This window comes from Colobus angolensis, unplaced genomic scaffold (assembly GCF_000951035.1).
Source record: "Colobus angolensis palliatus isolate OR3802 unplaced genomic scaffold, Cang.pa_1.0 Scaffold27, whole genome shotgun sequence".
NCBI classification, from domain to species: Eukaryota; Metazoa; Chordata; class Mammalia; order Primates; family Cercopithecidae; genus Colobus; species Colobus angolensis.
This window is the reverse complement of record NW_012115932.1, coordinates 17,637,262-17,649,880: the sequence shown is the minus strand read 5'-3', so window position 1 is coordinate 17,649,880 and position 12,619 is coordinate 17,637,262. Positions and strand designations below refer to the sequence as shown.

The following is a 12,619-nucleotide window of genomic DNA, read 5'->3' as shown; positions in this document are numbered from 1 at the left end:
AAAGCCAGCGACACCCAGCACATATTCTGGGCTCCAGCCCCAATCCTCCAGGCCGACTTCCTGCTTTTCCTGTTCCCAGCACTGTGAAATGACCTCTCCAGTGGCTCCCCAGAATTCTTAGAATGCAGCCTGAACTCCTGCAAGGCCTCCCTCTGTAGCCACCCTGGTTCCCGCTGCCCCTCAGTCAGACCAGGCATGTTCCCATCTCCAAGCCTTTGCTATTGTTCCCTACCTTGGGACCCTCTTCCTGCCCTGTAGGTCTAAGTGTGCCCAGTTCCTTCTTGTTATTTAGGTCTTAGCTCAGATGTCACCTCCCAAAAGAGGCCTCCTCTGATCACCAACTTATTTGCACCCAAAATGATTTTTATCTTGATTTTGCTTGTTTGTTTGTTGCTTGCTTGCTGGCTAAGTTCCAAGTACTGAAACTGTGCTACCTTTTACTTACTCTTCTTGCCCTATCCCCTAGAACAGGGTAGCACGTGGAAGGCATTGGATAAACATTTGTATGAATGAGTGCATGAGTGAGGGCACATGCTCAGTTAAATAGCGAGGGCCAACACAGCTTCCCAGGGTCCATTCAATACCAGGCCTGCCCAGCAAGGAGACTAATTCCAAGATGCATGGGGACTGAGCATTGACTATATGACAAGCACTTTACATGTAAGACTTTATTTAATCTGCCAGCCCCCCAGCGAGCCATCACCACGGGGAATCCCATTTTACAGATAACTCACTCAAGGTCTCTTGGCTAAGACATCACAGAGCTGGGACTCCAACCTCATTCCACCTGTCCCTGGACACTGAGTGATGGCTCAAATGCCTCTCTCTCCTGCGACCCCTGCACATCACAAGATCCATCTGTAAGTCCACACCCGAACAGGGCAAAGGCAGGAAAAAGAGCTCCCTGAACGCAGCTGATCCTATCCCTTTATCCAACAGGTATCTGGCAGCCCCTTGCTCTGTGTGGGTCCCGAGGCCAAGGGCTGGAACACAGACAGCAACAAGGCTGAGCCTTGCCCTCCTGAGCTCAGAGACCCGTGTCACACTGAGCCACACCACAGTGGTCTTCTAGAACATTTTTCCTTAATTAAGGGCAATTAAAATTCCTTGGGTTTTGAGGATTTCTTAAAATTCCTTGGGGGCATGGACGATGTCTGAATTCAGGGGAGACACATGAGATGGGGGGAGGAAAGCCTGGCCAGACAGCCAGCTGGCTAGGCGGACTGGCCTCCCAGGGCTTGCCCCGGTTTGAAGTCACTTCCTCTCCCAAATTCCAACTCTCCCGGCTTTCCGGCCCCTAGCTCTGAACCCAGGCTGAGGGCCAGAGGGCACTGGTGTAGGAAAATGTGCCTGCTCAGCATTTTGTAGCAGGTCTGGGAGTAAAGGCATCAGGGCTTCTGCTCAGACACTGGAATTTTTCAGTTTAAAGCCCGAAGTTCGCTTTTTCTTTCTCCCTCCTTTTCATTCATTCATTCCGGGCAAACTGCGCATTCTCTCCTCCTCCCACTGCGAATCCCATTGTCATTCCAGCAGCATTTCAACCCACTGCAGGCGAAGTGGAGGCTCGCTCTTCCAGATTTCTCTGTCGAATTGCTGGCAAGGACAAAGCCGTTAGGAGCAAGATTCGGTAACTAGCTTTTTAATTTCATGGATGGAGGTTGTCAGGACAGTACAGAGAAAATTGCCAACGATTCGGAGAGCAGCCCATGAATCTGGGGCAGAGCTGGAGAGAACAAGGGAGTGCTTCAGCCAGGGGTAAGGTGTTGGCAGCCACTTGGATGAGAAAGTTCTCTTCTTCCGAATTTCTTTGGTTCAGATCCGTGTTCATTTAAAAAGATCAATTCAGCAATTTTTCACCCTTCCTCAATAAAGTATTTTAGACAGCTGAGAAAGAAAAGGAGAAGGGGCCCTCTCAGGATCTTTCTGTAGGAGGGAACGAGCATCATTTGGTCATCAGTTGTTATGAAATAGGGTCGTTAATTTGAGCGAGAATCATCCTATTTCCAGTACATTTTTGCAGACCTGGATTACAAAACAAACTTACCTCCAGATTACAGCCCTAATATCAGGTTGAAAAGATCTACATTCCAACCCCCAAGCTCAGCCACAGAGTTGCTGTGTGGCTGTGGGTTAGTGGCTCTCTGTCTCTGAACTCTGTAAATTGAATGTTGAATAAAACGTTCCCTAATATTCTCTCCCACCTCTATGCTTCTCCGTTTTTACCAAGTTCACAAAGAATTTCTTCGTACCTAAAGGCTGGGGTCTCAGGTCTCTTGGGCAGAACCTCACATGGGTCTGAATGAAGAGGAATGAACTGTGACCTCCAAGGAGCTGAGTGACAGAGTGACATTAGGAAGGGTCTCAAGATGCCACTTTACCTTGTTATGCCAGTCACGATTCCACAGCTTGATATACTCATGCAAGTTAACACTTAACAACAATAACGTGGTAAACTTGTACTGGGGGTCTTCTTTTATGCTTCCTGGAACTCTCTCAAATACATTCTCTTTCAAATGCATTCCTAACATCCACCCTAAAAGTAAGGTCTTTTAGTCACTCTATTCTACAGATAAGGGAAGTGAGGCTCACATGCCCAAAAGGTGACCAAGTCTGACCAGAAGACCCTTGCCCCGTGCCCTTCAGCTTGCCCTGGGCTAAGATATACAAGGCCTGCCCCTGGAGAAGCAAGTTTGTGAAGAGCAAGGGAAGGCAGGTGCATCTTACCAGTTTCTGCCCTCCCTTCCAACTTCACACTGACCTCTAACGGCAGTGCTGCTCCAAGGCTCTTAGTTGCAAGCAACAAAAATGTATTTGGGGTGATTTAAGCTGAAAGGGAATTCATTGAAAGATTCCAGGTAGCTCACGGAATTGACAGGAAGGCTGAAGAACTGGACTCAGGAAATAGGTAAGAAAAAGGGCGGTCACACAGCCAGAATCACAGAAAAACTCTTGCTCCAGAACCAGCCTGGTGACGTCATTGCTGCAGCTGCTACAAACACAGGGCCCCTGTCATTGCAGCTGGAGCACTGTCCCTGCTGGCCATGGCTGTGCACACAGCTGCAAAGGAGGCTGGGAAAGTGGGTGTCTGGCATTTTCTCTACCCATAGGAAGGCTCTGCCACCTAACAAGCCTCGGGGGGTAAAAAGTTCCCCCCAAATAGGAAGGGCATTGAGAGTTGAGATGCCAGGCAACCAAATCACAGGCAAGCGTGCACATATCAATCAGGTTAGGCTCCGTAATGCTGTAGTAACAAAAACATCTGAAATCCGAGGACTTAAAAACAACCAAGAGTTATTTCTGGGTCACGCCTACGTGTCCAGCAAGTGGCTCCATTCCAGGACATTCTTAACTCAGACTTCAGGCTGCTGGAGCCACCTGATTTCAAATCTTTCCCACAGTCGCCACGACAGAGGGAAGGGGTGATTAGAGCAGCAATTACCGGCTCCCGACCAGAAGTGACATACATCACTTCCACGCATGGCTCACTGACCAGACCTAGTAACACAGCCCTGCCTCGGGGCCAGCAAGTGCTGTCTTGCCTCAGATCTGGAGGACAGAGAGCTGGGAAAATCTGGCAAGTAGTGTTGACAATGCCCAGGGTCCACTGAATGGGGCCTGCCAATCAAAGCCCACCTGGAAAGGGAGCAGAAGACAGAGCCCTGAAATGGAGGCAGGAGAGCGGAGCTTCATTTCTGGTTGGGCCCCTGAGAACTGTACATGTATCTAGCAGCACCTGGGGGCTAGAGGAAACCCTTACTTTGGGGTGTGGCCACAGAAGACACTCTGCTCAAACTGCAAGTGGCAGCATCAGATGTTGGAAGCGCAGCCCACGAATGAAGCAATGGAGGGCCCAGAGTGAGGGGAGCTGGGAGCCAAGCCCAGCCTCTTGGAGCTCAGGCAGGCAGCCTTTTTCCTGCCCACCAGCTCCTGAGCCATGGCACTGTCTCCTAGGGAAGATGGGTGCTTCACTGTAGCCCCAGGCTCCCTCTGGAAATAAATCCTCTTCTTGTAACTGACAGGCAGCAGGAGCCAGGATGCCTAGAGTGTCCACAGGCTTCTTGGGCTCACACTTTGTTTTGGTTGCAGAGAGATGACATGGCAGGGTGTGTCCCCAGGAAGATCCGGGGGAAGCGAGGCACTATGAGCTGGATAGTGAGTGGGTAGGAGGCTAACTATGGGTCCCTTGGGACATGGAATGTCCTCTAAGAACAAGGTTGAAAGTGCAATTTGCGACTTGCTTGTTTGTTTTTAATGTGGCTGAAACATCAGTCCCTCCTCTGATTCCTTCAGAAAGTCAATCAGCACCAAATAATAAAGATGCCGAGATTCATATAAAAGCCCCTAAATTAAAAAGAATACAGCAGAGGCAGGAATTCCAATGCAGAGGTGAAGAATTTGAAGAAATCGTGGAGGGGGTCGGGATCGGCCTACTGCAGGACCTAGGATGGCCGTGGGGAGAGGTAGGTTGGGAGGCAGTGAGCAGGCTGAGCCAGATCCCAGGGAGCAGTGATGCCCTAGCCAACACCCGCCTCATGAGATGATCCCTGCAGCCTCCTCTCTGGTCTCCCTGCCTCCAGTGTCACCCCATCCACTCACACTTCTGTGCTAGCCCAGAAGAATCTTTGTAAATTTTGTATACTATGCTGCTCCTGCCCTATTGAAAAGCATTGTCTTTACCCCAAGGTAAAAGTCAATCTCTGAAATTGCAGCATTTGAGGTCCCAGGCTACTTCATCAAGCCTATCTCCTGCTGGATCTCGTCCTATCTCAAACACATGCTCTGCAACCTCCACAGAGCTCATGGGACTGGCCCCGCCTTTTCAGAATATATTCATGTCCTTCAAGCCTCTGGGCTTTTGCTCAAACTGTTCCCTCTGCCCGGGACCCTGAGCCACTCCTTCCTCCACCTACTTACCCGGGAAAGGCTCTCAGTTGCAACAGAAATGAATTCTGGCAACTTGAAGCAGTAACGGTAGCCAGGAGAGAATATGGGTGACTCTCAAGATCCCTGGGAAGGCTAGAGATCCAGGCTGAGACACTACAGGGATAGGATCCGCACCCGCATCACACCACTGGACAGCCTGTGGAGACGTCACTGCCCTGATGCTGAGACAGACACGACATCAGGTGCCTCCCATGCTGCCCACGCGGCTATCACACATCTCTGTGGGATTCCGCCCTGGCCCCTGGGAGGGCTGGCTACGGTAAACAACAGCCACCTGTGCCCTGAGAAAGCTTTCTGAACTTAGGAGTCATAAAATCTATATGCATGTCCCTCCTCACCCCTGCATGGTCCCTCCCCTGAACAGCAAATCACCACAGCTGAGTCCCTTTCCTTTCCAGGATCATCATGGGAGCACGGGTCTAGGGCCTGGCCCTTACCAGGCATTGTCTCATATAATTCTCACAGCATCCCTATGATGTAAGTTCCGTTATTGTCCTCATGTCACACACAAGGAAAGAAGCTCCAAGAAGAGAGATAACTTCTCCTGGTGGTGGGGCCAGGATTCTACCCCAGACCTGTCTCCAAAGGCCACAATTCTCCTGATATGTTATAGCAGGAGGAACCCAGCCTTTAGGTATCAGGCAGGCTTGTTTGAACCCTGGCTTCAACACCAGGGAACTGATGTCCCCTCTCTGCCCCTTAGTCTTCTCATCTGTAAAATGGGAATAACATCTGTCTGCCTTGCAGAGCTTGTGTCTCAACTAGAGGTGGTGGGGGTAAGGAGGATAAGGACCAGATACGTAGAAGGTGCGTAATCAGTATTACTTCCCTTCCCCTGGCTGGCACCATCTGCTGTTCTGCCTCTCCCCGTCGCCTGAATCTCTAGGATTTCAGCTGCATTTTCAGAAAGATCCAGCACATGTTGGGGCCCGCTCAGCCCTCAGAAACGAAAGGGATTCCCACGAACATCAGCTCAGATACTTCTGCTTGCCTCTGACAGAGCCTGGCCACAGAGAGGTGGTACCTAAGCCACACCCACCCACACCTGAGCCACACCCAGACACCCAGAGCTAGGCCTCCCTGTGCTCTCCTGGCACAGGATATGGGAAGTCGGTGGATGAGACTGGATGGCAGGAGAGCTATTCTCCTGGGTCTCACGGTCCAGAGTCCTCAGATTTAGATATTCTCTCCAAGTAACGCTAAACATGCAATTGCAGAGAAATACTGGCAGGAGCAAAGGAGACGTTTGTCCAGAGCTTTAAACTCTGTCCCATCATTATGTCCCAGGGTGTGCAGCACACGTAAATTTATACAGATAACACATGTTGGCTGGGTGCAGTGGCTCACATCTGTAATCCCAGTACTTTGGGAGGGTGAGGCAGGTGGACCACAAGGTCAGGAGATCAAGACCATCCTGGCCAATATAGTGAAACCTCGTCTCTGCTAAAAATACAAAAATTAGTCAGGCGTGGTGGTGTGTGCCAGTAGTCCTAGCTACTCAGGAGGCTGAAGCAGGAGAATCATTTGAACCTGGGAAGCGAAGTTGCAGTGAGCCGAGATCGTGCCACTGCACTCCAACCTGGGTGACAGAGTGAGACTCTTTAAAAAAAAAAAAAATATATATATATATATATAATTTATATATATTCTTCATTATCTTAGAAGTAGCACAATCACTCATCACACTGTATTGTGTGCATGGCAGCAGTGGAATTGTTAGACTGTTCAGTGTTGTCTCTTACAGACCTGCTGCTCTTCTGATCACCCTGTTTCAACTCCTTTCTTTTACAGGCCAGAGGTGCAAAGACCAGAGAGGATACATTGCCAACAAAGGTCGTAGAGCTTCACCTTTGTGTTCAAGTAAATCTTTACCAAAGGTATTCAGTTTTAGGCAGAAGTGGCCAGCCAGAAACAAGCAGGCAGGATGGGAGTAGGAGTTGAGGAGAAAATGATTTCGAGAAGCCCACGTGTGGAAAATAATCTCTCTTTCAGCTCCATTGATGGATCTGATGTTCCTACCCAGAGAGACAACAGTTCCCCACCCTGGTCCACTCTCAGAACCCCCTTGAAAACGTGCTTAAAAATGTAAACGGCCATGGCCCGTCTCTACAGATCCATTCTGTGGGTTTGGCAGGATGACTGAGCACCTGTATGTTTTAACGAGGTCCTCAGGGAATTTCAATAAACAACAAAGTTAAAGAAGGACTGACCTAAGCTGTCTCAAGGAGACATAGAGTAAACTAGGTTGACTTATAGTCACTCATAGAAATTATCTGAAGGCACAGGGCCCTGGGGAAGAAATTTGATTCACTTGCGCATTTATTCACTCATTAGTTTCCATATTTGGTCATTCCAAAAGTGACGGCTTTAGTGGAGGAACGTGCTCAGGATTGTATCAGGCAGGATAGGCTAGGTTACGCCACAGTCACAAACAACTCTAAATCTCAGTGGCTTGAAACAAACAGTCTCTTTCTCACTCACGTTACATGTCGGGTTATCTGGGACCTCTGCTCCGTGTCACCTCGCTTTGAGGCCCAGGATGATGGATTAGCCATCATCTCAAATTTTCCTGGTTACCACAGCAGGTGGAAAGAGAGCTCTGGGAGGTCTCATGTTGGTATGAAAATGGCCTGGCCTAGAAGTGACACAAGTCACTTCTGCTCACAACTCTTTGGCCAGAACTAGTAACATGGCCCCAGCTAACCCTTAGGGTGTTGGTTCTTGAGTGCTGAACCTCCCTGCAGGAAGAAGGAAGGATGCTACGGCAGGAAGGGGTGTTGCTTCTATCAGCAAGGCAAAGCTTTCCCAGAAACCCTCAGTTTCTCTCTCCGCAGCCAGAACTGGGCCCTACGGTCACTCTTAGCAATAAGGAAATCACAGATGTACATACTTTAGCCAGACGTGCTGCAGCCCCAAACAAAATTGGGTCCTGTTTATAAATTAGGGAAAATGGATATTGGGTAGGCAACTAGAAGTGACTGGGGGCAGAGGGAGTGTTGCTAGAGAACACGAAGTGTGAAGACAGAGGTAGTGGATGGATCCAGACCCAGCAGCAGTAGCATGCAGGATTTGGCCATGAACTCAGCTCCACTGAATCTACCAATTTAGAGACTGGCTGAGTCGATCCCTGTGTCCTCATAAGATTGAAACTATCAAACTAATACATTTATTAGTGTTAACTCTAGATACACATTAGCCAAGATTTCTGCCCAATAATAGGCTACAATTAAATACATCAGGAAGTTGTATCAAGACCACATTATTAGTTATTAGCTATTGAGGGCCTACTCTGTGTCAGGTTCTACACACATAGTGTCTCTAATTTTTGCGGCAGTTCTTCAAGGTAGGTATTACTATCCCCAATTTACAGATGAGCAAATGGAGGCTCAGACAGGCTAATGGATTGCCCTAGGTCACACAGCCAATAAGCAGAGCTGCTGGATCCAAACGTAAACCAAATTCCAAAGGTCTCACCTTTTTCTCTGTATTACATCAGGTCACCTCTTTCACTATACAACCCTTATTAATAATACTTTGACATGACAATGTATTAAAAACATGGTGGCGTAAAATCTTGTCCAAGATGCATATTTGGTTGGGGAGACTGTAGTAGTGTTGCTTGGTGCTGGGGATTCGTGTTTACTAAAACCCTGTTTTTTCAAATGTGTATCGGATCCAATCTATCATTAGAGATGCTGGAAAACATCAAAAGGAAACAAACGAAAAAAAAGAAGCAGGGATCAGCCGGGCGTGGTGGCTCAAGCCTGTAATCCCAGCACTTTGGGAGGCCAAGACGGGCTGATCACGAGGTCAGGAGATCGAGACCACCCTGGCTAACACAGTGAAACCCCGTCTCTACTGAAAAATACAAAAAACTAGCCGGGTGCGGTGGCGGGCGCCTGTAGTCCCAGCTACTCGAGAGGCTGAGGCAGGAGAATGGTCTAAACCCAGGAGGCGGAGCTTGCAGTGAGCTGAGATCCGGCCACTGCACTCCAGCCTGGGCGACAGAGCGGGACTCCGTCTCAAAAAAAAAAAAAAAAGAAGCAGGGATCAGATGGTGCAGATGTAGCCAAAATGCTACAGACAAGGCAATCTCAAGAAACTCTGGACGCTGTTAATGAAGAAATGAACAGCTGTTCGGACTAAGAATTGGCAAGACTCCTCGGATGAATATAGACAGGTAAGAAGAAAAAGAGCCACCTCATGATCACAAAGAAGGACCAATAACTAGTCTACCCCAAGCAAGTGTGCTGTCTAAATGCAGCCCTGGACTCAGGCTTAGGGCTCTGGAATGCTCCCACTTCAGGACTAGGATCTTCGATTAGAAGGTTGGAAGGTTACCAAGGTAACGCCCAGATCATCTTCTAACCTTGGGCCTGCTCCAAGGCCCAGACTCTTAGTCCAGTGTTGTCATATATTATGGACAGATCCCTAGACTGTACTTGACCCCTCTGAATATTGACTATATTCTGACATTTGGTCCAGGGCAGTGTCAAAAGTCTTAAATGGTCTTATCCTATACCTAGAAGAGTAAATTTCCCATTCACGCATCCTTCCTTTTTTTTTTTTTTTTTTTAATTTATCCATCATGTATTTATGGAGAGCCTGATATCCCAGGTCCTGTTCTTGTTGCTAGGGATGCAATGATGGTTGAAACAGACAATCCCTGCCTTTGTGGAATTTAGAGGCCAAGAGGAGAAATAGAAGTTAATTAAATAACCTCCTGACCCAAATGTAAATTCATGATGATAATATGCTATTAAACATTTGCTAAAGACCAAGAATTGTGCTAAAATGGATTGCCAAAAAGGCACTTAAGCCTCTCCACTGTTCTGGGGAAACTAAGGTTCAGAGAGGTGATTCAGCTTTGCCAGCTGATGCAAAAAGTCCACACATTTGACTACTTTCTTCTATCTCCCTTGGCAAACGATAGATCTCATTTCTTTTCCAGTTTCTGTGAGGTCTATATTTGGGCTTGTGGAAGTTCTACTTTTTCACGTAGCCTTCGACAAAAAAATATTCCAGCACCTAAAATGTGTAATTCTTTGGGGTTGGGTAACTTAATACAGACAAGTTTTAACGCTGAGAAGCAACAACAATTTGCTACGTGAAGGATATCTGAAAACCAGATTACTACCTACGCCAAAGTAAAAACCATATTCCACACAGACATTTCCGAATGTTTTGGATTATTAATACAGCAATGGCGCTCTCTGATGACTGCTGGTGTGTATTACATGTCTCTTGACTGGGGAAGAATACATTTTGGATGTCGTGGAGGCCTCCTATTCCATGGTTTGAATAAATAATAAGCCTCCCTTTGGCTCGATCATCTTCACTCCTCATCCCCTTCCCCTTTTATCCCTCACCATTTACTTCGATTCCAGAGGGAAGGTCATGGATACAGAATGCAGCCTCTTGTCAACGTTCAGAGACCCAGCAACCAGGACACAGGTCCCCATGACAGACAGTGAAATTGTCACAGTGTGAACCATGTGCAGACAATCTCCAGGATCACTTACCCATTTAAGTCATGACAGATTCATCCATCATCTCCTGCTAGAATGCTCCTTCTTTTCTGAAGAGTATGGCTACACATAATCCTACCCACGCACTCTGTGACGCTATCCCACAGCTTTAGGAAACAGACAGGAATTTATACATTCTCTTTGAGCTAAAAACTATTGTGCTAAGAGCTGGAGACATAGTGATGAACAAGTCATGGTCCCCATTCTAAATCTTACACTCTATCAGGGGACACAGGTGGCCAATTTGTCTGTAACTCATTCACTTCCAATTATAATAATTGCTACAGAAAAAGACCTCATTGGATCTAGGGGTCAGAAGAATTTTCCCTGAGGAAGGAGAGTAAGGTGTGGGGTGCCAAAAATGGAGAAGAGACTAGTCAGAGTGATCAGGGGCTTGTAGAAGAAAGAACCTGGAGCTGAGGTAGCCTGAACTGGGCTTCTCCTGGGGCTGAAGGTGAGTGATCAGTGTGGAGTCAACCAGTAGAAACAGATGTTAGGTAATCTCAAAGATGGTGAGCTATCAAGAGAGAATGTTTGTCATTAACTGACCCATTGTGAATGATTGAGCTGGTGTTGGAGGATGAGTATAATCCAACACCTGAATGTTTCTTTGGAGGGTTAAACTCTCTTGGCCAGGTGCAGTGGCTCACACCTGTAATCCCAGCACTTTGGGAGGCTGAGTCGGGTAGATCACTTGAGGTCAGGAATTCGAGACTAGCCTGGCCAACATGGGAACCCCACCTCTACTAAAAATACTAAAATTAGCCAGGCGTGGTGGCATGAGCCTGTAATCCCAGTTACTCGAGAGGCTGAGGCAGAAGAATCGCTTGAACCCAGGAGGAGGAGGCTGCAGTGAGCCAAGATCGCACCACTGCACTCCAGCCTGGGCGATACAGTGAGATTGCGTCTCAAAAAAAAAAAAAAATTTAAACTGTCTTGAGTACTAAATATTGGTGTGGAGAACATCCTGGATCTTTGCCAATTCTGCATCATCCCAGGAGCCAAGGATATTGCAGAATTTGATATTTACATCCCCTCTACTGCTTGTGTAGGATGAGGAAATAACAATAGCAGACATAATTGCTGAGGTTGGGAGGGGCAGTTGAGCTAACAATAGGCAAAAAATGAAGGGAAGAGAGGATAATGGTGGCAGCTATGGGATTCCAATGGTGAACTGTGGCCACTTAAAGAAACTCAGGATATAAAGCCTTACCTATTGTAGGATACCAACTAGCTCTCAGGATACCTCAGCTAAACATGCAAGATTTAGATCCTCAAAACCTGGGTTCAAATCCTACTCTTCTACCTCCAGTTATGTGACTAGGTTAACAAACTTTCTTCTGCCTCCATTTCTACGTCTGTAAATAGCAATAATGGTAATATGTGCCTGCTTTTTAGATTATTGTGTAGCAGTGCGTGTAAAGTGCCTAGTATCACGCCTGGTACTTTTTAATTATTCAATATTGGCTTATTATTATTGACAATATTTAATATTTGGGAGAAAATCCGCACACATATAAGAGAGACTTAAGGAAAATTTTATTTTCTTCTTCACACTTTTCCGTTATTTTCCTATTTTCTAAAATGAGTATGCATTGCTATTAAAACCAAAAGGAGGGAACCCCACAAATTTCTGAACAATAGAAGTTTGACTGTTTCTACTTTTCTGGAATTTCCCAGAACATGTTGTTCAAGGAGGACATGGGGGTGCATGCTAAAAGCACGGATTGCTAGGTCTCGACCCGTAAATACTGGGTCAAAATCCTTAAGAAATAATTCTGGTAATCTATACTTTTAATCAGCTCCACAGATGACTGTTATAATCAGGTACTGCTGGGACGTGTTGATTGAATGGGAACTCAGCAGAGAGTGGCCTGGGAAGGCCAAGCGGGTTGCAGCGATCACGAGGCCTGCGCCTACAATTCCCATATTGCCCCGCGAAATCGCGACGAGCAAGCCGGAGCCCTGCCGGGAGTTGTAGTTTCCCTCGCTAGGCCACTGCCTATAAAGAACGCTGGAGATGGCTACAGAAAACTTCCCGCCCCACAATGCAAAGGCCAACGGCGACGCCATCTGGGGCGCGCCTGGAATCGAGCAGGCAGTGTCTGCCGCGTCTACCACAACCTCTGCTGTCTCAGAGCTGGCCT

General features: G+C 47.4%; 1 protein-coding gene across 1 annotated transcript in view; it reads left to right on the top strand.

Annotated features, from left to right (window-relative positions):
• Positions 1 to 4,444: 4,444 nt before the first annotated feature.
• BOD1 (biorientation of chromosomes in cell division 1) overlaps positions 4,445 to 12,619 on the top strand; it is a 17,935-nt gene continuing 9,760 nt past the window's right edge. The window contains exon 1 of the mRNA XM_011947833.1: positions 4,445 to 4,460. Within this exon, the coding sequence (XP_011803223.1) occupies positions 4,445 to 4,460 (16 nt within the window). The remainder of the gene's footprint in view (positions 4,461 to 12,619) is intronic.